Raw genomic sequence first — 24,928 nt, forward strand, 5'->3', positions numbered from 1 at the left:
CCTCTGTCAGCTCGTGACAATGAGATCGCAGGTTCCAGTCGACATGGTGGTGGTCATTTTGGCAATGTGTGATCAGTGTGCTGCTTGAACCTTCTTATAGAAGTGAAATTATCATTTCACCTATATCATTTTGCATAAAGAAAACAAGAAATAAAGAACACAGAGCTGCGTGTTGCTAGCATCCAAGCTGAGCGTATTTATATGATGACTGCTCTTGGCGAATCCTTACAAAGCATAAGGTTTCAGATTTATGCTTGTTTATTATATAGTTTCATTGTTCAGAAATATCTGCGTCCCTTACTCGTGATATATTACGTTACTATAACATCAATACTGAAAGGCCAAAGGGAGCCCCAATGGAACTTGCTACATTGCAGTGTATAAGTATAAAATATGATTTTCATGAAGTTTTGGGAAGCGGGAAAATGTATTTTGCACATGGAAACAGTACTTAGTCCATTGTTACCACGTCATCTAAATGAGTACAGCCATTAAATAACAGGGATATCTAGATACTGGAAATCAGTTGCATACCTAATGTTCTAAGCAAGGGATTCTATATTATATGCAGTTGAATTTCCTGTGAAGAGGCAAGGTGGCTGAAATATGACTCTGGATCGATTCATCCCGTGCTTTTATACGATTAAATGTTAAATTTAATGAGTAATAAATTCATAGTGTCATGCAATGTTCAGAATAAAGCTGAAAACGCTGCTATTGTGATGTGTTAAAGATTTACTTTTAAAGCTTACAAGAGTATACGTGTATAGTGATGTCTTGACGGAAGTTGATTTTAAAAGGAAGAATGTGTTACGATGCAACAAATGTCAGTATAATCATTTGTAAGTATTGTTTTTTTTGGTAAATAAAGCAAAAAAATATCCGAGTACTTCATCAAATCTTGTTCGTTTATAGTCCAGATTTGTTTGCAGTATGTTAACCATGTGAACATACTGTATGTTAACCATGTGAACATACTGTATGTTAACCATGTGAACATACTGTATGTTAACCATACTCTTCATTATTTAATCACAGTAATAGAAAGGTATTTTGCTGGGGTATGAGCTACGAACACGTTACGTGTATGTGTGTTATAAATTAAGCGATCAAAAAAAAACAAAAAAAAAAACAAGGGGTGAGACGACGCAGTGAATGATGCCACAAACTACATGTACACGGACAACACACATATGTGTGTCTTACAAATTTCGAACATTAGTTCTTTCATGAATTAATAAATATTTTATGCCATTTGATTCGTGATTAACCTAACTCTCAAGATTTTTTCACTTTTACAATGGCGGTCAGTTTTGTGAGTGCAAGAACCAGATTGTCCTGCGTAAACTACCGATCTTTGGTAAGTCACTGAGCAATCCTACGTGCGACGTACATATATACACACTTATCTTGGTGATAGTGAAACTGGTCTTCAATGAATGTTAGACTGTGCCTGCGGCCAAACCAGCGTCGTGGATCGCGTAATATCACCAAGGCCCCACGTGCAATGATTGCAATGACACTTCCCAAAGAAGAAAAATGAACTGATCTGCGGATCTCTTCTTTTCAAGTTTCGGGTCCTAATCCAGCCTTCCTTTATGGTTTCTTGTAGTCGCGATAAGGCACCTTTAATGGTCTGATCCAACAATGATCATAACATAAAAGGTTTTGGCGAGGTTTTTATTTTGTAATTCGCATTATATGATGTGTCCTGACACATAAAGCTAAAGAAAGCTTATAAACTTTCTTCTTGGGGCGTAAAATGGCGTGAATGGCGTTTTGGTAAGGTTGTGATGAGCCAACTTCGATGGGGAGTGAGAATTCGGGGCACTGGTCCGGCGTGTTCTCAGAATGTTCATCGATGACGTGATTTCCGAATATTTCCGTCCACTGACGGAAAATAGAGGGCTTATTAAGAAATTTAAAATGTGCCTCAAACAAAGACAATTTGTCCTGATTTTTGTCATATCTTTTCCTAGTGTCACTTGAAGTTATTGTCCTCGTTTATAATGCATTTTTATGTATCCATTAATGCTAAAGCGTAGAGATTGAATGAAGGTGTGTGGGTGAGGGGCCGATCTGGATTACAATATGAGACCCTCCCCCACCCCCCCCTTTTTTATCACGGGTTGGGTAACTCCTATAAAGCCATTAACCCTGTTGATCAGCATTCTGTCGATGACATAAACTATGTTATTGTACATGATGTGTCCTGGCTGATGGGTTAGCGCGGCTGACGTATAGACAAGACCATAAACGCTGTGTGGGCCTACATATGTATGGGCCAAAAGGCTTCATCCGCATTGGATTTTCCCAGTGGAAATGCTGGTTTACATGTACCTCGCCCTCTGACGGTCACAGCGCTATTGAGGACGTATTTACATTACCTATAGCCCTAATCTGGCATTATACCAATCAGGTGTACACACTCATGTGAAGCAAATGAGACACACGTTGATCATTAAGAGATATACCGTGTTGCAATACAACATATGTCTCATCCGTTTTCCGTGTAACAATATATTTATTGCAATTAAAGTAGGGGTTACTGTACGGAGGAATTATTGTTTTGTGGTAAATGAGAATTTACAGTTGGTGTCTCACAATGGTTTCTGAGTTGTTTATCCGATTCACAAGACCTATTCGGTTAGATATTGTGTTTTCCGATCATTAATTGCGTTTTATGATGTTATTTGAGGAAACCGGGTATCATATAACACAAAACTGATGGTCAGGTTTCGTTATGTTAAAAGAAGGCAAAAATGGACTAGCCAACTCATTTTAAATGAATTTCATGGAATACCTAGTAATGAATAGATTACCTACCACAATGTTCATTTTCAGCTGTGCAGGGTACAATCAATTAAATTTATATAAGAATTTGTTTTGTTTTTGTTTCATATAGGTTTGAGGTTGCTTTCAACATTACTTATTGCTTGTCGGACGCAATGCCGACTTAATTATTTAGATATTTGTTTGACTGGTATTTTACGCCACACTTTGGAATATTTCACTTATACGACGTTGGCCAACATTATGGTGGAAAGAAACCCGGTAGAGCCCGAGGGAAACCCACGATCAACCGCAGGTTTTTGACTGACCTTCCCCCGTGGGCCTGGAGAGGAAGCCAGCATGAGCTACACTTGAACTCACATCGTCCGCATTCGTGAGAGGTTTCTGAGTCATTGCATCGCGCTGGTACGTTAACGTAACCCGACATAATTACTGTGTTGCTTCACTGAAACACCATGTTAGAGACACCAGACACGACATTCAAGTCCCAGTTTACTGACACTGGGCCATCCTGTACTTGAGTGATTCCTTTTATGCTAAGTGCAAGCAAGACATTAGAAAAAATTACTAATTTTAAACAACAGAGGATTGAACCCCGGATCTATCGTATGCCATGTAGAAGTTTCTAGCAGTTCGACTCTGTCGATGACATATTCGTACGGGGAACACAACCTATCTAAAGGGGTTGATACTATTGGCCTAGTATTGTGTTCATTTCTGTAATACGTAATTTCATTTCGTAAACCTCCGTAGATATAATAATGCATTCTCCTCGCTCCGAGCCTACAATCAAGCCATTTCAAAGCCTCGCGATATCTTACGAGATTCGCCCTTCTCCAAAATGGCTCCATGAATACCAATAAGAAATAATGAGGATTACATACCGATTAGTTAGTGTATTTAGCAAGGACATCCAGGATACATATTCGCCTTATGGATGCGGTGGTGGGCGAGACGAGTGTTTAAAACCGTGAGGCAGGCGTAACTAAAGCCAACACGCCGTCAACAGCATGTCTTGGGGCCGCAGATATAGCATGCACGGCCGAGAACAGAGTGTAAGCCGAGAGGCTCAGAGTCGACGTAAGTCAAGGGATAAAAGTAGAAGTAGCAGGAAATCCAGTCGAAGGAGTAAATTTATATGTCTGGACAGTGAATCAGACATCCATGATGAGCAGAGCAACTCGGACGGCTCGTCCGGACTGTGTAGCAGTAATAGCTCTAGCTCAAATTCCTCTACCTCCAGTTCGGGTCATGATCGACCTAGAAAACTTAACAGGAAGCGAAAGCACACAAGATCTAGTTCAAGTGCAAGCTCATCTTGAGATTCTGAGATTGGGGACAACAACAATTCCTTTCTATAGAAAACTGGATAGATAGAAAAAGTTCAAAAGACAAGCAGAGGCTTTCTTTGTTTTTTTTTTTTAGCTCAGAGACGACAATGCAACAGGTATAAACAGCAGCCCTTTCCACAGAGGCCCTTGGAATGAGGCAGCGTTGGACGAACCAGATAAACCTTCATATTAAGACGAGGCGGCAGGGGTCAAAGATTTATTTATTTATGTGATTGGTGTTTTAAGCCTTACTCAAGAATATTTCCTTATACGACGGCGGCCAACATTATGGTGGGAGGAAACCGCGCAGAGCCCGGGGAATACCCCGACCATCCGCAGGCTGCTGGCAGACCTTCCCACGTACTGCCAGAGAGGAAGCCAGCATGAGCTGGACTTGAACTCACAGCGACCGCATTGGCGAGCGGCTTCTGTCTATCCAACTAGCGCGCCACCATCTGAGCGACGAAGGCCCCAGGGGTCAAAGAAGGCCTAGTTATGACAAACAATGGTATGTATGTAAACAAAGTAGAAAGAGATGGGGCCCATAAAACTCACACATCACTGCCTGCAAATCCCCAGTATATTATGGAGGAAAATGGGGAGGTAACTCAGGTGCACACTCTAAGCCAAATCGATGCAGAGATCAAAAGCTCGCTTTTTGTAAAAGGAAAGACGAATCTTCGAATAGCCGGAAGATTAAGGTTTTTTCGGGAAAACTGTGAAAAGGTTACCAAATACCAAAAATTCGGACAACCATAAGCGGACTCCCTTTAGAATTCATCCCTGTTCAAACTCAAAACATTTGTCCTCATCCACTAAAGCTGTCGCCGCAAGAAGCAAAGTTTGTAGACGAAGAAATAGAGAAAATGATAACAAAAGATGCCATAGCAGAAGTTCAGCTAGTGAGGGGTCGGTTTTTGAGCCAAATCTTTTTGAGGGCCAAAAAGGTGGAACAAACCGTCCGGTTTTCGATTTAAAGAAACTGAATCAGTATGTTCCATATCAGCATTTCAAGATGGAAGGGATACAGATGCTATCCAGTGTTCTTCAAAGAACGGCTGGATGATAAAAATAGACATCAAGGATCCATATTTTTGCATTCCGATTCAGAAAGACCACCAGAAATTCTTAAGATTTCCAGTGAAACACAAGGCTGTTCCAGTTCCAATGTCTACCGTTCGGGTATAGACCCGGACAGAGAGAATTCACGTCATTAATGAAACGATTGACTCTTGTGAGACGAATAAGCATAAGGGTCATTATTTATCTGTAAGATATAATGTTAATGAACCAGAATCCCAAATCTTTAGAGACAGATCAAAACACACTGCTTCATCTGTCTTTTGTTCGTAGTGAATCTAGAGAAGTCAGTTTTAATACCAACCCAGAGTGGCTGGTGTAAGCCAAGGCAAATCAATCCGTTTCAGGCCACTCTGGCAAATGTAGTAGACTTTCTTGCTGATATGCATAGGGAAACGTATCAGTGTAATACTAATAATGGATTCAGGTCTGCTATTTCAGATGGACATCCTAGAATTCAGGGTGTCAGAGTAGGACAGCATGACATCGTGAAGCAGATTATGTCAGCTACTTTTAACGAGAGACCTCCTGTACCCTGGGAAGAAGATAAAATTCTACGATATATTGAGAACAAGGGGGATAACTCTATGTTTTCACTGAAGGACTTGTGACGTAAGCTGGCAATGCTCTTGGCATTAACAAGCACAGGCAGAGCGTCGGAAATACAAAAGTTAAACATCGAATATGTGAAGGATTATAGCAATAGAATCGAGTTCCAAATTACAGACTAAACAGACTAAACAATTGCTGATAAGATATCAAATTGGTTAAAATGTGTCATGAAAAAGTCTGGTGTGGACATTACAACATTTAAGGCACATTCAACAAGAAGTGCAGCCACATCGAAGACAAAACTTCAGGATCTATCAGTTCGTGACATTATTGAGAGAGAGCTAATAGGTAGGTCAAGGGCAGCTACTTTTAGTAGTTCCAAACTTAGGTTATTATTTAGGCTGTTTAGGTGAGATATTCCAACTGGAATCTCACTGGAAGACCATAGCCATCTGTCAAGAAGAGTGAATACTATCAGAATACTAACCAATCTACCGGGCTTAGGGCGGGAAAGCACAAAATACGAAGCATACAGAGGGAATGTCCTCCATTAACTAGTCAAATTGTTCAGTGCCTCATGAAAATGTGTTTACAAATGCATTTCAAAAAAGCAGTTACATTTTATAAAAGGTTTTAATCAGGAAAGCTGTCGGACACAACTCCATTAAATGTGTCAGCTTGAATACATGGCAATAGTTCACACCACTATCCTTTCTTGGCTTTTATGTGCGTATGTATTTTAGTGTCTTAAAATAATGGTGGGGGAAGTAGAAGATGGCGTAGGGTGTATGCCATCTCTGGGGTCTTTACCAGATTACAAAAGCGTTGATAGCAACTTTCCAAGGCGTGGAGAGCTTCACCATGCTATGCTATCAATTGCGCGGTACGAGTATTTCCCCCTGATAGTGCTCTGATTGTTTGAATCGTAGCTCTAACCTCAAACACAGAGGACTGGGAGTGTTGTGGGACACTTTTTATATCATTCAACACGACAAGAGAAGACTGGTTTGTCGAATGGGGCCTCGTTGGGGGAGGTGGGGGATTATTACTTCACTTTTGACTTGTATGCACTCTTTCTACGCAATGTGTTGTAAAGAAAGAAAAAAAAAAAGGACCCCAAAAGCTAGATTTCAATCAAAGTGATCCAGTAAAAAAGTCACATCTGGCCGCATAAACGTTGTATCAGTTTCTTCCGCTGAAGACCTAATTTTATATGACATTCTTAGTTCAAATAAGGATATTGCTGATCTTTCCCCAGCACCAAGGTTGATCGTTTTAAAGGACACACACACAAGTTGGTCTACAAAGGAGCTGAGGCTAAACATCAAAGGGGGTAAGTCACTTAATGAGTGACTCTCATTTTGAGACAAATACGTACTTCACAGGACAATGTTACCCAATGGGGAAAGTTTCCCTCCCCACATATAAAGCCGTGTCTTTAGCTGTGCAAAATACACCTTCCTCTGTTGCTGCGCTTCATTGTCTATCTGACCTGCTTTACAGGCGCAACTCTACAGAAACTGTAGCATTACAGAATAGAACGAACGAGTTCGAGGGCATGTATCAGAATGCCCTACATTCTCTATGAAACATTTTTGTTAAGATCAAAAAATTTAAAGTATATGCAAAACTTACTTAAATTTGATACCATAGTGTGGCTATGGCAGCCTATGGACTTCCATAACGATTCTCCTTAATAAAAAGATCGCTTCGGTGGCCTGGTGATTATAGCGGGAAGTCGATAAACCACGGATCAAACCCGGGTGGGGGCATACTAAAGACTTTAAAAATGGCACTTGCTGCTGCCTCGCTTGAGGCTCAGCGCTGAGAAGTTAGAGCAAGGAAGCCTGACTGACTGGCCCGTTGACAGTATAATTCGACTCTGGTGTCTGGTGTCTTTGGCATAATACTTCAGTGGCGGCACCACTTTGGTGGCATGGACTCGACCTGACACAAGAACACACGCCTAATGACTCCTAGTCGTCATATGACTGGAAAATTGTTAAGAACGATGGTAAACCCCACGCATATATACATATTCTTTTATCAAACTGAAATGGTTTTTGACAAGTTTTATGTTATTTCATCCTGATGCATGGATATTTCTAATTTTAGACCCCAAAGCTGTCCTCCAAACGAAGTTCATAACAGTTACATTTTTCCAGACTAAAGTCTTAATTACAGACAACCGTGGTAATAAATAACTGCGAAGTGATAAATCTTTAATGAGTTTTTCATATTATTTTGTTCTTTAGTTCTTTACATATCATTTTTAACATATGCGAATATAGATGTATTTTCTTTGTATTATAAGCAGCATCTTTAAGTCATCTGTAGATGATACCAGTACATGTAAAAAGCACATTCAGCCCTGTGGGAGTAAGATTTGATAGAGTATTTTCTTTGGTTAAAACCAGTCTAGATTATTCAACCAATAGAAGCCTGTTACATGTTGCTATTTAAGAAGTAAAGAACTTTAACAAACATTAACAAAGCAGTCTAAACAATTTTGCTAAAATACAATTTATTCACATTCATTTGACCCACAGCTTTTCCTCTGCTGTACACACAGTAAGTAATGACATACTATATATCACAATATACTATCACGGTGATGATATGAATGAATGGTCGGTTCTTTGACTCTCCAGTGCTGTTTAACAATTCTATATCCAGTAGTACTGTATAAGGTAGATTTAGTATTGATGGGTTTCACACCTGTAAATCTTGAAGATGCGTCATTAGATCGTGAGTAACGGACATACCGTCACAGACCGAGTTTGTGTTTAATGTAACCGGTCACGAGTGTTAAGGGCCTGGACTGCCATTCCACCATGGTTTCTCGTGAATTTGTAAGCTGGTCTTCTTCTAGGCGATCCACGAGGGTAACACAAACTGTGGCACCTGAAACACACGATTGCGCTTGGAAATCACCATTTCAGTAACTGAGTTAACGTGTTGTCTGTATACCGTAGTAGACAATTAGCCTAAGGTATATATGTTTTTAGCAGACACTTAATGACTTTTGAAGCTGACAACTAAAATCATGCTTTGAGTGCACCATGAAGGGATAAAACGCAGAATTGGCCGTTTTGGCCACGGCTTTCTGAAGAATGATCAGGAACTGCTTCAGTAGTTTACTCCCGGAATATTATTTCACTCTCAAACCTTGCCACCGCCATGAAGTGAAGCATTCTTAACGACGGTAGAAGACTTCAATCACAAGAATAAAAAGCCCAAATGGTTGTGTATACCCAACTACATGTTTATACGCCACCCATCGGAGTGAACCCCACAAGCGAAAGGCGTTGAAAATTGCTTATGTTGGAGGATAGCCTATTTCGTTTGACAATTTCTCTGCACTGGAATAGCAAACCTTACTGAGGAAGAATTGCGATAGAAAAGATGAAGAAAGTAAAGAATACACTTTGACACAGATCGCACTGGGGCCGAGACGAGTAGGCTCAGCAAAGCGCACCTGTACTCAAAATTTTGACTACAAAGCAGAAACTCCCGACACAACTGGAGCACTCAGCGAATTCATCGCCCAGACTTACAACTTATTCCAGCTTTGTGACACAATGCAGTCAGCAGAAGAGATTCCATCTCTATATTAACCACTCCGATCCCACTGAGTCGCTTCAGGAAAGCCGTCTTCTCGTCTTGTGTGTAATCACAAATAGCGCCGTCCAGACGACCTTGACCTTGATAAAAGGTGCATAAGTATGTAAACGAGCGAAAAGCCTGAATTCATGATTTTGCATGCCTTTATTTTACTTTTTCCGGATAGCGCAAATACATTTATTAATTTACTCGATTTAATCTGACATGTAGAAGCCAAATGTGATAGAGGATAGCCCAAAATGACTAACCTGAGATTGCTGCTGTAATTTTACTGCTATATATTTTAGTACCGGTGATAAAGTGCAATTTTTGTTTAATTATACTGAAGCATTGATGATTGGTTGCGGGTAGATTGCTGGTATTGAAAAATTTACACGAACCTATCATATTGTCGTAGTTGCTCTGATTTTACTTTCAATGCTGTACTCATTAAACTTACATTAAATTTCAGTAGTCTTTCTTGTCACACTTACTTTATGTTCCCAAGTTTTGACTCTATGCTTTCTCTACACCAAATCATTTATCTTTGTTTTTGTTTTATTAAAATCGTGACACAATGGCCTACTCTCATTTTCTTCACGTTTTAACTATAAAAATACATTCAAAGTATAATTCACACGATGGGTGACCACATCAAGTGTTTACTTGACCGGCCCGGATAGCACAGTTTGTAGAGCGTCCGCTTCGCCACCGGTAGATCCAGGATCAATCCTTGATCGAGTCACACCTAAGACCTTAAAAGAGGAAGTTGTAACTTCCTCGCTTGGCGTTCAGCATGAAGGGGATAGTGCGACGACTGGTTGACCGGTATCAGTATAATGGCTCGGGCGGGGCGGCTTACTTACCTTCGGTAAGTCGTCTCAGTGAAGCAACACTAAATAAAAGAGAGGTGGAAATCCGTCCTGCAACAAGGAGGCAGTTTACACGTACATGCACCCTAAGGATTTCTTCGTCGTCATATGACTGAAAAATTGTTGAGTACGTTAAACCTCAAGCACTCACTCACTCACTCAAGTGTTTACCTTCGTAGAAATCTTCAACTGATAAAGTTTTGCCTGTGACGGTTGGAAAACTGCAGCACATTTTGTCTGCAAACCTCTTCAGATCGTTCACAAAATCGACGTCAGGTACAGCTTGTCGTCGCACGAGCTTCCCCAAGACAGGCTGAGCAAACAGAGAAATAAATCAATATGTTAGCTGGAAGACACTTCCAGAGACCTGAAGCCACCACCCTAAATTAAGGTAGAAATTCACCCGCTACACATAGAAAGACACAGTACTCAAAGATGTGTCCAAATGTGCTTTTGTATCCAAAATGTATCTCACAATGGTGATGAATTGGATTCTTTGATCCCGTTGGAGATTGCCAGACATCATTGCAGAAATTAATGGATTGGCGGTAAGTTTTCCATACAAATTGCTGATAGGCACACAGAGGGCAAAAGGTAAGAAATAAGAGCGTTTGGATCCATGCAATGCACTGCGACAATGGCTATACAAGGTCATGTGTGTAAAACGCCACGGGTGGACTAAGCATGCATGAGGCCTGGTCCCTTTGCATTGTTTAAATGTGATTGCATGTTAAATGTGATGACGACATATCATTTCAAGTAATTCTAGACCAATGACGTCTTATAAATTGTAATTAACATGACTGTAATTTTTTTTTACCTAATTAAGCCATGGCGCTAGGGGGCGAGTAATTTCCTACCATTTACGCATTTAAATGAACAGTTAGAAGAAATCCATAAATGTGGTAGGCCTAAATTGACAACGGTCTGTATTTCATCGAATAAGTAAAACCATTTTCCAGCTATCACACTGTGGTCCCTGCTCTGGTTTTACTCTCTATGCTGTACGTCTTATATTTACAGAAATACGAACAATAACAGAAGAAAATATATACATATATACCTTATATACTAGTATCAAAGAAAACTCAAAACGTTATGAAAGACGAAAGTCTGATTGAAAAAAGCGTGTTTTAAGTATTTTAACAACATTGGTTAATTTATATTGGATTCATGTACTCACATGTTACTCAGGTTTCCTGTACACCATAAACCTTAAATACATTTGTCTAAATAAGGAGAGTGTATAAACTGTTGGTGTCAGCGGCGCCACCGATTACATGATTTTAATTTGTGTGCTATACTTATACACAAAAATATGTGGATGTGCATTTTTGACACAACATTTAGTAACCCTTGCTCTCCTCGGATCGTGTCCGGTTTCCTCCCACCATAATGCTGGCCGCCATCGTATAAGTGAAATATTCTTGAGTACGGCGTAAAACACCAATCAAATAAATAAATAAATAGTAGCCCTTGCACAATTAAAGTAGCTCATAAAGAATACTTGGCCATAAATGCCAGTAAATTCATCAACAAATGACTGTATACAATGACAATGAATACCAGTATAGATAGTTTTATGTCAAGATGTAAGTTATAGTCGATATGTGAAATGTAGGTCTAATATACGTTGACCTGCACATGTCTTTAATATATACCATTATTTTGTCAGGAAAAATATTTCTTTATTAGTAAGATACTGAAGGAACCTGTTGAAGTCCCCTAAACTTAAACATACGCCTATACTGCTCAATAAACATACTCCTGGTTAGCACCGTCAATACGTGTAGGCCTACTTTGCCTGTCTGTGTACAGAGCACTAAAATGCGGATTGACAAAAATTGACAAACATTACATTAAATACATTTTAAATTTAAACATGAACCAGAGGACTTAAGTATTCCGTGTTACAAGGTAAATTTCAACAATACACTCTCATATGACGCTACTGATTAATATTTCAGTTATAAACACAGGGTATAGGCTTATATGGTTACGTATGAGTAGTATTAATGCGCATAGTATAATATACTTAACTCTCTTTCTCGTCTTAGCTAATATATTTATCTTACAGATTGATAAATTGTTCAGCTTCTACGTATTTCCCAAAAGCCCTATAGTATATAAACTGCAGAAATTCGAGGAATTTGATTGTGTAACACAAGCAACATTGTTTACAACTTCCAATCGTATAACTTGTAACGGGTTTAAATAAGGTGTATGACATGTTAACTCATACAAGCAGAATTGTATCAGCATACAATCATAACCGGAGTATAAATAGTTTAGGGGCTTACTACAGACTCTATATATAATTATCACTAGGATGACCCTGGAATAGATAGCATAGATTTATATGAAGGCCTACGTCCGTCAACTTTTGTAAAATAGGTCAGGGTCTTTCATCACTAATAAAGCCACAGTTTGACACCAGTGCGCCATCAAAACGCTCAGCTGCAGCACACAAATGCATGGAAACCTCCCCCTGCAAACCCCCCCTCCCCCGCCCTCCAAGTCCATAAAGTATTTTAAATATGCCACAATTAAGATTCACCTCAACAGTGAGTAATACACTCTTATGAAATGAATTATATATTTTACGGTACCTAGTACGAACAGAGGAAATCAGCTACGGGACATTCCGCTCGTACCATTGTCGTACACGAATTTAAAACGTGAGCTCATTACATGTAGCACATTTTTAGACACCGCACTTAACATTCACCTTAACATTGAATAGAACAGGATAATGAAGATTCATTGTTGTATTACTGTTCTGCTTTATTAAGCAAACATAGCAAAATACATTTATACTTTAATCACTGGATTTATCTGTTAACGAGCATCGCCTTGTGAAATACAATGCACGGTGGAGACCGTTATATTGGGACATGTGTGCTATAAGTTCTACTTGTGTCAACTGGAAGGCGTCATCATCGATGGTTTGTTCATGCTTCAGGGTGTTTCTTATACGTACATCGTATACAGACAGCGATATACTCACCATTTCGTAATAATTGTTCAACATCCCATTGACGCACTCCTTCGTGATCACCACAGTCCCTGGCTTTATACCTGGAATTAAGAAGGATATCGTAACACCACTATAATTAGACTTCGATTCCGCGAAGTAGTTCCCGTCCAAAGCATTATGACGTCGCTTGTTGACATCCAGCCTTTCCGAGAATTCGCACAAAGAAATTTAACACCAGTCAAATAAACAATCAATACATTTTATGCTGAGTGTAGAGACAAAAGAGATCAATCGTTTTCTGTGCATCGTTTAATGTCTCAGAAAACGGTACATAACTAAAAATATGTCCTCACTAAAACCAATCTCTTCAGCAAGTCCTTCGTACATGCAATAGATTCTCCCGATACTAATGTCTCTATGCATCTGAAGAAATATCGAATCTTATTCTCTATAAGTTCACTACAACCTAATGTCTAGAACCTCAAATCGGTAGTGGAGAAGTGACGAGCAACAATTGATTCTTTAAAAAATCACCAAGTCGCGGAGCCCTGTGTCGATTCTTTTTTCAAGAATCAATAGTTGCGAGTTTTTTCTCCTACTTAAACGTGTTTGTAATAATGAAACAACTATTGATTCTTTTTTCAAGAATCTCTCGGTGTTATTTCAAACAAATTAATTTTAAAAAACGTTACATCACAATTAGCGTCAACGAATGCTCTTTCGTGCCGGCTGAGCCGCATTATTTGCATAGATGAAAATAATACATAGCATGGTTGATCTTTCGAGACGGTGTTTCATGAAGTTGTAGTGCGCGAGCGTTAGCGCTTTTAGTCAATGGAAGTCCAGTCCGTTTTACTCTATATAGGTTATTACATGAGCATACTCTGGGTGTGTGAGATAATGGACAGTGACTCGGTCTATGATTAGTTATGCGGGAAGTAAATCTGGTTTGATTGAAGCATACATATTATCGGGGAAGTCTGATATATGATAAAACATTTTCTGTCACATTGTCATAACTAAGCATTGAGACATCCAAAATGTCCGTAATCAGAATGCCACGAATTAGACCCACCAGTTCACATTAGTACAAACTATGGTGTGCTGATCATATCTGTGCCTAACATAATTGATGACGTCACACTGCCTTTTCTCACACTGGCAAAATCTGGTGTGTTTGAAATGAAGGAGAACAAAACTGTTAGAAAATTAATTTCACATTGATCACAAACGAATAAACCCTTCATATATAACATTTGTTAATAACACTATGTGTAAACATTGTATTATATTTTTTTATTTTTTTTATTTGTCAGTGTCTGACTAACATTTTTCTCTCTGTTTACTTAAAAGCCTGCACTATAATTCAGTTGAGTGTTCTCGAGGCTTCGGTGTTCATGGTCTATGAGTTTAGTATCATTGTAAATAGAGTGTACATTCTGGATATATGTATTGGTGTTGTAAACATGTTTACGATCAAACCGTCTAGAATTTTTCTTTACGTTAGTCTATAAATACGAGCGACGGAGTTGTGAATCTCGCGGTCATTCATTTGTAAGCACTCATTTATTCAAGTTCATTCTTTCAATTAAGCTCACTTGCGAGCAATTATTTACTCAAGTCCATTTGAGAGAAATCACATTTACTGTCACTATGAAGGGTTTATGCTAGATTTGGAGATATCGGCTTTCATGCCATTCAACATTCATCACTTGTACTACATTTTCTGTACAGAGCATTTTGAAAGCTTGTGTTGCATTACTTGCTATTTTTTGAAGACGTTGTTTTCCAGTTTGTATGTGAAAGTGACTTTATTTCCGAGGAAAACATACACCAACAGCTCGGCATCCCGGAAGCCGCTGTCAACCTGTCCACCCTAAGAAGCTACAGATTCACAGGCAGTTGGAAAATAAACCACTTATCAGACTGTAATCTGTATATTGAGGAATTCATATTAACTGTGGATATCTACATTCACGTGGACTGACTCGTCTTTTCCGCCGGAATATTCCATCCGGATTTGGACGCTGTAAGATACTATATATAGTATAACGTAAGTAACATATATGTGTTATATATATATATATATATATATATATATATATATATATATATATATATATATATATATATATATATATATATATATATATATATATATATATATATATATATATATATATTTGTAACTATTTGTATGGATTTGTATACTATTGTCAGTTGTATTATTTGTCTGTGTTGTTCAGGTGTCTTCGTGTTTCTTTGTTTGATCTTGTGTAAAGGCTATCGCTGATCTGAGAGTTAAACAAGGCAGTTGTTTCTCATCTTTACTCTCAGACAATGGTACCTTTACAAATTCTTATGATCGGTTGCAGAAAGGATTAACGTTACAACAAACGTTACAAGTTGTCTAAAAGGAGGACGTTTATGGTCTTCGCGGATAGCTTAGTGGGATAATGTTTTAAAGCCTTATGCCCGTGGGTTCGAATACCGTTTGCCATTCGAAGGCGCACCCAGGTGGTACAAGTCGTAACCCATCACCACTCAACCCATATACTCGCAAGTGTGCATTCTTGAAAATAACGTGACGTCACAGCAAACGTTTAAAAATGAGTAGTCATTTACAACATACAAAACCTGTGATTTTAAATCTGAACAATTTATAGCAACAGGCCAGTATCGAATGCGTCAACTGCATGGCTGTTGAGAATAGTCTACACTCAGTTCTCAATTAGTTAGCAGTAGTCAGGATGGGAAGGGTGGGGGGCGGTGGGGGGTAGCTGGGGGCAACTGGATCGGAAGAAATATCCATATTCAGATTTTAACCAGTTAGCTACAGATCAGCATCGAGAGAGGCAACTTGCACCGAAGGGACTATTCTCAGCGCTCAGAAAGTTACATATAGTTACGGGCCAGCATCAAGAGCGGCAACTTGCACCGAAGGGACTATTCTCAGCGCTCTGAAAGTTACATATAGTTACAGGTCAGCATCAAGAGCGGCAACTTACACAGAAGAAAACAACTATTCTCAGTGTTCAGTAAGTTACATATGGCTAATAGCCAGCATCAAGAGCGGCAACTCTATTTGACCTGATTTATTTACTTATTTATTTATTTATTTGATGGGTGTTTTACGCCGTACTCCAGATTACTTCACTTATGCAACGACGGCCAGAATCATGGTGAGAGGAAACCAGGCAGAGCCCGGGGGAAACCCACGACCATCCGCAGGTTGCTGTGGGACATCTCCACGTATGACCGGAGAGGAAGCCAGCAGGAGCTGGATTTGAACTCACAGCGACCACATGTGTATATTGACTTGAGTGAGGCTGAATACCTCTTACGTTAGCTGCAACCGAGCGTCTAGAGCTGCAAATGGGACTGAAAAAATACCTATAGCTCTGTTAGCTCTGAACAAGTCCGATGTAGGCTACCATTGAGAAAGGTAACTCCATCTAAGAAACACCTGTTGTCGTCGTCGAACACGCTAAATACAGACCAACGTCGAGAGATGACTGGATCTGGAGAAACAACTATTCTCAGCTGTTAATAAGTTACATGTGGCTACAGCGGTAACAGTGGAAAGTGGAAAGTGGTAACTGGCTTTGACATGAGTGACAAAAAGATCTGCCTACTGCAGTGAGATAAAAACGGAACAGACGTTGACATTGTGGTCAGCAAACCCCACTTACCTAGGCCTCCGGACGTTCCAACCCGGATTATTTTCACATCTTTGCACCTTGAGTGATATAACAGCTTGAATATCTCGTGTAGAATTACCGACAAAGATGCAAAGCCAATACCATGCTAGAAAAAAAAAAACATCCAACAAAATGTAGTTTTTGCATTGCCTAGAACATCGATCAATCGTACAAAACTAGAGAACAATTCCATCGCCTTTTCCATTTCTCGTCGTTTCTTTTTCATTTCTTATCGCCCATTTTCCATTTTAAATCTACAAACACACAAAAGCAGTGTTCCGCATAATAGACCTTAGAAAGAGTTAAGAAACTGTCATGTCAAATTACTCTGTTTATGACAGAACGTATATTTTTACACACATGGGCCCGGTTGCTCAAAACTGATTTAAGACTTATTACCAGATTAAGGTTTAAGTCAAGTCTTCAATTTTGTACTTATCCTTAAAACAATTGTGAAACATTATATTATTTGACTTTGGAGCACGGCATTGGCTGCTGAGTTTGGCTAAAAATTTAAACATGATATATGACTTAATATTAGGATCAGCTAATACAATTTGGAACAACCGGGCCCTGGCGGCTATTATCAACTAGAATTTTAGCTGGTCTTCCCCTTTTTCAGAAAAATAGGCACAGATACCAACTTTTTCACGTCATATATTCGTGTTGTGAAATAGAGTGTGGAAGATAGTTTATACCATTGAGTATGTAATTCCAGTCGCTATGGTAACTTACACTGACGGCTAGAACAGGTCCTGTCTTATAAATGGCGTATCTATCTGTGCCCGCGGCGTAATTTTGTGGAGTTTGACCTTCAGGCAAGGGGTCACCCAGCTCACGTGACACCATGGCAGCGAACCTGGACATACGGGACGGCTGTCCACCGATGCAAACAAACTGAAACACAAATATCCAGCAATTTAAATGTTTCAGTATGTTTTTTTCTTCATTTAACGTTTTACTCTGTAAGGCAATGAATGGTTAAAAACAGAAACAATTGTTTGATTGAGTTTAAGGTCCTAAAGCCTTAAACATCCACAACTTTTGATTGTGGTTGACACTTCCTGGACAAGTTGATAAATACTCAGCTAGGCAAAATATGAATGCCTACGTGTTTGCGTGTATGGACTTACAGAAGGTCTGTAGGCGTTTTATTTTACTTTGCAATATACTGGGAGCTTGGATGGTTTAATGCCATAATCAAGAATTCGTCACTTTTGCGATGAATAGCAGCCTTATGGGATCAACTGATCTATTACAACCGTACAATCCTCAATCTGCCTTGGCACCGAGTTGCCGCTGCGCCGGGAAGGTCGCCTCATTCCAGTTATTTGGCGTCTTTTTGAGCTCCTTGACGTATTAATAGTCTCCTGTTTGAATTGCCGCTAACAAATTGATATATAATAGTTTACCTTCGGGCTGCATGGAGTTAAAGTCGAAATGAAATGTCATCGTGTTGGACATTTGCACGTTGCATCCCAACATGCACTTCCAGATCCATATAAAAGACTAAACAGGCCCTACTGGATATTGATCAAAGATATGGGAATAGTCAGATTTGTGAAATTCAATCGTGTGTACATTTTACGTCCGTGCACCACATTGCTGATGAACATTTGTAGGTCGCACAAAACCGTAACACTGATCGCTTTATAACATTTAACACAACTGTATTGTCATTTTAAAGCAGGAAATCTTACAGAGCGAACAGGGATATTTTCTAATTACGGATGTTTGGTCTTTTCCTGAAGAAGAGAAAATTCTACTTGACTAGCGCGTAAAATGTTCGATACAGTATAATAAAAAATAGAGAAAGACAAAACACTTCAAACACTTCACACTCCATTTGCTATTGAGTACTTATACGAAATATTTTATATTTCGATTTCTAAATCCTGAAAAGGGATATATTGAAAAAACCATCGTATTTTGTCGCTAGAAAAAGCACCTTATGTTGATGTATGTGAAATGGCGACTCGAACAACTTACCTTGACGTATCCAAACATGTAACACCACGGTCTCACTTAGAGAAACATCTTACCGTGGTATCTCCGAACATGTAACACCATTGTGTCACTCAGACAAACATCTTACCTTGACATCGCCGAACACGTAGCACAACTGTACCACTTAAACAATTACCTTATCCTGACATCTCCAAACAAGTGACACCATTTTGTCAACGAGATAAACTCCTTACTTTCACATCTGCTGACAGGTAACGCCACCTTTAGTCATTCTAATAGTCCCCTAATTTAACATCTCAAAACAGATGTATCCACGTTGTTTCTCGGACAGGTCCAAAGAGGCTTAGTAACCACGCTTAATCACGTTTATAGATTTGACATTGTCACGCAAAGTGGCGGCAAGTTAGAATTATTCGTTCATTTATCCACTCACTCGTTCTGAATAGCTGACACCACCCTATAGCTCTGCTACTCGTGATTAACATTGGCGACACCATTTTATTGCTCAGACGATCACATTACCTTTACATCTCCAAACAGGGAAGGCAAATCGTGTGTGTTCGTTGCTATGGCGATGTGATATAGTATATCCGTCTCCATCTGAACAAGGTGTGGGTTTGGCAATGGCATGACGTCGCTGACAAGAAGAAAGAAGAAAAACATTCTTAACCTTAATCAATACAACGCCAAAGATGGTCATAGTTCTATCAGTATATACATATTGGTCAGTGGCAGGATGGACACGCCAAATATCTTTATAATCACAATTATAAGCCTTACCGAGAAGCGGGGTTGTGGCCGTGGATTTTCGATCGCAAGTACTCAAGATACCTCGTGTTCTCAACTTTTGACAGAGATTTCTGGGAATGTCCCGCTCTCAGGGCTCACGTGGCTCACGACGGCGCCCGTAAAGCCTAGGTCGATAGGGAGAGCTTCTTGCCCACCAGTATATAGTGCACGGGCGGGTGTGACTGCTTTCGAGGGCAGTGAGAGCCAGATGGGCGGGACAGAGGTGGGAGCCGCTTACAGATGTCAGTGTCATTAAGGCTGACACGTTTTCTCTTGTTAAAAGGGCAGAATATATGAATGTTAAGGCATCCATATAATGAACTATTTTCCACCTCCTTCAATGCACACAAAAAGCATACTACAAAAAATACCATTGTCCCAAAATTAAGGTTACATAACCAACATTACAATGCTATATTCCTATATTATCTCTGCTTTTATCGCCGTCAAAATATTCCTGAGTATGGCGTGAAACTCCAACGAAATAAAATAAATGTAGGTACTCTTACTGCCTAGTGACAAATTAGGGATGTATTTGTCTATCAATCGCAAGGATACACGTTATGGAAATTTATAGGATGGTTAATTTTATTTTATTGCTTTTATTACTCGTAATGGCTTGGTGACCGATAGAACTTGAATGGGCGCTCGTCCGTAGGAGGGTCTGCACACAACCTGCGCATGGCCGAGGGCCTCAACGGGTTGTGTTTAGTTTCCTCCCGCCATAATACTGACCGCCGTCGTATAGGTGAAATATTCTTGATTACACGGCGTAAAACACCAATCAAACAAATAAACCGTACTTACGACAATTTTATACCTTTACTGATTTTACTAACATACATGTACATTTACATATACACCTACTTACATCAAACTGTTATACACCTACCTCGTTTACTTATACCACAGTGTTATACGCCTACCAGGTGTGCTTAAATCACATTGTTATACCCCTACCACGTGTACTTACATAAAACTGTTACACACCTACTCTGTGTACTTACATCACACTGTTATACACCTACCACGTGTACTTACACTGTTACACACATGCCACGTGTCACACATTACACGATTATACACCTGCTCTGTGTAGTTACCTCACACTGTTACTCACTTACAACGTGCACTTACATCATTCTGTCACACATCTACCCCTCGCATTTATATCACACTGTTACACACCTACCACGTGCACTTACATCACACTGATACACAACAACCACGTGGACTTTCATCAAACTGTTACACACCTGTCACGTGGACTTACATCAACTGTTACACACCTACCACCTGCACTACATCACACTGTTACACACCTACCACCTGCACTTAGATCACACTGTTACACACCTACCACTTGTACTTATATCACACTGTTACACACTACCACCTGCACTTACATCACACTGTTACACACCTACCACGTGCATTTACATCACACTGTTACACACCTACCACGTGCACTTACATTACACTGTTACACAGATACCCCCTGCACTTACATCACACTGTTACACACCTACCACCTGCACTTACATCACACTGTTACACACCAAGCCCGTGCATTTACATCACACTGTTACACAACCACCACGTACACTTATATCACACTGTCATACATTGATCATAGGTTTTCACAGGGTTTTACTCTGTTTTGTCCCAACACAATGCTGGTCGCCATCGTGTAAGCGAAATATTCTTTAGAACGACGTAAAGCAATAATCAAATAAATAACAAAAAATACACCGTGCTATTATACCTCTGTCATAATCACTCATTCATTATGTCTTTGGTACATGTACTTACACCATATTCTTCATTGTGTTCCCCCTTTTACATGTAGATACACCGAATTCGTATACCTCCACTTCGTGTACTTGTATTTACAACGAACTGCTATATCAACTGTTCTTAAACCATACATTTATAGTTCTGCCACATACACTGGCACCAAACTGTTATATACCTACTACAAATATTTATACAAAACTGCAATGTCCTTACTACTAAGACATGTACCAGTACTTACACCAAACTGTAATGTCCCCCCTACTGTCCTTGATTGTCCAGTTAAACATATATGTACAGTCACATCAGAGTTAGGCACAGAATAAATTGTAGGCGCCATTATTCTATGTGCAATGTGTAACTGTTGAACAGCCTCTATACGGGAATAATTAAAGCAATATGCATAAATCTGACAGAGAAATATTTCCATCGCTTCATATGCCATTTCCTTTATACCTATGCCAAATATTGAGACTTTTATATTGAAATACACACATATATTTACTTAGCTGTTTATTTATTTGATTGGTGTTTTACGCTGTACTCCACAAATATACGGTGGTGTCACCCACTACCCGTGTTCAAAACAGTTACTGTATACATGTATAATTGAGTGGTAGATCAGGGTTCGATACCGACACTAGCAAAACCTGAGACATTCAAATAACATGTGCTGAACACAAGACAAACCTGTTTTTATTTATTACCGTGATTGCTGTTGACTTCCACACTCAAGAACTTTTCACTTATACCATGGCAATCAGTATAATGCACGGAGAAAACGGGTGTGCCCGTAGAATACCACCGACCTTTGGCAAGCGTGATGTACTTTAGACAAGCGTGAAGGTCTTAACGAACGTTAGACCTCGCAGACGACCGAAAGATGAATAATGTGAGGACAAGAAAAAAATCAACTTTTCACCTGAAAACTGAACAGGTTTGTCGGCACAAATGTATGCATAAAATCAGGAGATTCAGGCAAATTGCATGCAACTGCTAGTTAAGTTATTCGGCGTTGATATCAAGTCTCCTTAAGTGTATTAATTGTGTTTAAAAACATCCTGATAAATTTTTTGTAACTGCGGTCAGTTTTACAAGAGGAGGAAACCAAAATATCGGAAGTAGACTACCGACTTTTCTTAAATGATTGTCATGTTGTCCTTGTTTACACGCAACCTCAAGATATAAACCACATTGGCTGATGGCAAGTGGTTGTACAAAGAAATTCGTGTAAGACAAAATGGAATACATTAAGCGTTTGATGACCGCTCGCGACCGCATATTCGGTCCGCAGGACGGCCAGTGAAAACTAGTCATTAAATTGAGAACGAATTGTTGACTTTAATTCTGTAGCGGGGATGATTAATATGTCAGACTTCAAGCGATTTGTTGCCTAAAGTTTTGTGGTGTGCAAGCGTGAATTCCAATCTAAACTACTAAAAATGTGTACTCGGGGAAATCCTATCCGCGACCCCCCATGAGTCCACACACCGTGGGCGTATTCGAATCGCTGTATCCGTATAGTTTCCACACGAGAATGAGGTTTCAAATGTCATATTAAGAGTAACACGAGACAACTGTTCCCGATGGATATTTTCACTCCCAATTTCTCCGGGCTTGAAATTGGGCGCAGTCAGAACGATATTGAAAGAAAGAGCATTCTACGCTATTTTTGCACATAAGCACTCGCGTATTAGTGTGTATTTATATATGGTCTCATAAGCATAAGTCATTATATAATCTTGATTATTCATTACGGCCTGTTAATATTGCATATATAATGTGCTTCGTCCACTATATACGTAATTGCTCTACTATCGACTTTAAATAGAGAATACTACATTAAAGCAAAATATTTCATTCGTTTAAAGAAAAATGCGTACCGGGACTTCATTAATACGTTTCCACATACGTACATGTTACAACCCATGACATATGACACAAAATTACATAAACACTTGGAGAGCCAGACCTCCCAATAAGGGTGTACAGGATCTAATACTTAAAAAAATGCCATCTTATTTCTCAGAAAAATGATCAAGAAACTATTTTTAAAAAGTTAATAATAACAGTTGTATATGACCTAACTTTTCCACTTACCTACTAAACTTGTGACCGTTTTGAATAGCCCTCGTCTCCATATCCGCTGAAATTCGAACCTTCTTTCTTGAGTGTCGACTGAGGTTTGTAGCGTGTACACAACATAAGCCGCCGTGCAATCTCTCTGTGATATATATAGGCCTCCAAGGAAAAGCGTCATACTCTCTTAGGGAAGAGAGTAGTAAATCGTAGTGACCGCTACTTTGGTACGCGTACCCGCCCTAGATTTTGCTTACTGGTCTGCATTCGCACACAGAGTATATGCATATGACGTTTTGATTCAATGTGTATTCGCTGTCCACTGTGTCCTTTGTTACCTCACTCTCACATAGACCGCTGTGTTTATGTCTGCTATAGTCGTGCACTGTGTGGATGGATCTGGCAGTTACATGCACACGTGGAATTTTTATCTAGTGCAAACACACATACATTGTCATTAAATCGCGTCGTTGTACGCTGAAGTTTCATCCGCTGCAACCACTTTGTGATTCCGTCACGTCGTTGCACGTTTTTGGGGTACGTATCCACTACATGTGTAAGTGCACACGATGTATAGCCATAATGTGTATACGTGTATTGTGATTAAATCGCTTCATTTGCGTACGCAATATTGTCTACATGTACATGTATTATATTCGATCCTTTTGTTGTCTCTGTCTGACAAATAGCACAAAACTATATAAACACCTCGTGAGCCTTAAGTCTCAATTTCAAAAAAGAAAGAAAAACGTAAAACAGCAAGAGGTCCAGACACGTGCAGTAGTCGTGTGCTATGACGACTCACGTCAGACTACAATAGTATTGAGTAGGCCAACCGTGTCCACTTCCTTATTCATATGCATTATATTCGATCCTTTTGTTGTCTCTGTCTGACAAATAGCACAAAACTATATAAACACCTCGTGAGCCTTAAGTCTCAATTTCAAAAAACTCACTCACTGTTGTACCGGATACACCAAATGGCATATAGTTCATATACCCTTAAGCATGTATGCTATTAGTTCAGGCCTTTTCCAACGCTTTGCAATCTACCGTGTCATATTATCTAGAAACTTTACCTGATACCAAGTGACCCAGGGTGTAAATACTTGTGATCAGATTGGCGTCGATTGGCAAGATAATTTACATCTTAACGGACAGCCTACGATTCCGGTGTGGTTTACTTCCTGTTTGAAAAGTCGCCTTAATTTCACACCCGTGCGTGGTAAAGTCCGCCAGCTACCTATGGATGGCCGAAGGTTTTTACCGCGGCTCTACACCTTGTCCCCCACCGTTTATCCGCCCTCATCTAAGTAAAATATTCTTGAGTATAGAGTAAAACAATAATCACGTAGATGAATGATATTCACTCTTCTTACTTGGATTTAA

General features: G+C 39.5%; 1 protein-coding gene across 1 annotated transcript; it reads right to left on the reverse strand.

The window, feature by feature from the left end:
- Nucleotides 1-8,440: 8,440 nt before the first annotated feature.
- Nucleotides 8,441-23,943, reverse strand: LOC135471759 (uridine phosphorylase 1-like). The gene is made up of 8 exons (XM_064751087.1): nucleotides 23,561-23,943; nucleotides 19,400-19,514; nucleotides 17,645-17,806; nucleotides 16,901-17,015; nucleotides 13,239-13,309; nucleotides 10,403-10,544; nucleotides 9,314-9,460; nucleotides 8,441-8,660 (listed from the first exon to the last, which is right to left on the reverse strand). Exons 1-8 carry the CDS (start codon nucleotides 23,599-23,601, stop codon nucleotides 8,524-8,526), a joined length of 930 nt encoding a protein of 309 aa, XP_064607157.1. The 5' UTR covers nucleotides 23,602-23,943; the 3' UTR covers nucleotides 8,441-8,523.
- Nucleotides 23,944-24,928: the final 985 nt, after the last annotated feature.

Source organism: Liolophura sinensis, chromosome 7 (assembly GCF_032854445.1).
Source record: "Liolophura sinensis isolate JHLJ2023 chromosome 7, CUHK_Ljap_v2, whole genome shotgun sequence".
Lineage (NCBI taxonomy): Eukaryota > Metazoa > Mollusca > Polyplacophora > Chitonida > Chitonidae > Liolophura > Liolophura sinensis.

Excerpts from the sequence above, each read along its gene's own strand:
- LOC135471759 (XM_064751087.1), bottom strand. The coding sequence starts at position 23,601 with ATGGAGACGAGGGCTATTCAAAACGGTCACAAGTTTAGTAG. Across the intron at positions 17,016-17,644 it reads GACCTGTTCTAGCCGTCAGT|CATGGTATTGGCTTTGCATC; the intron begins GTAAGTTACCAT and ends TTTTTTTTCTAG. Across the intron at positions 9,461-10,402 it reads AGTTGAAGATTTCTACGAAG|GTCAAGGTCGTCTGGACGGC; the intron begins GTAAACACTTGA and ends CCTTTTATCAAG.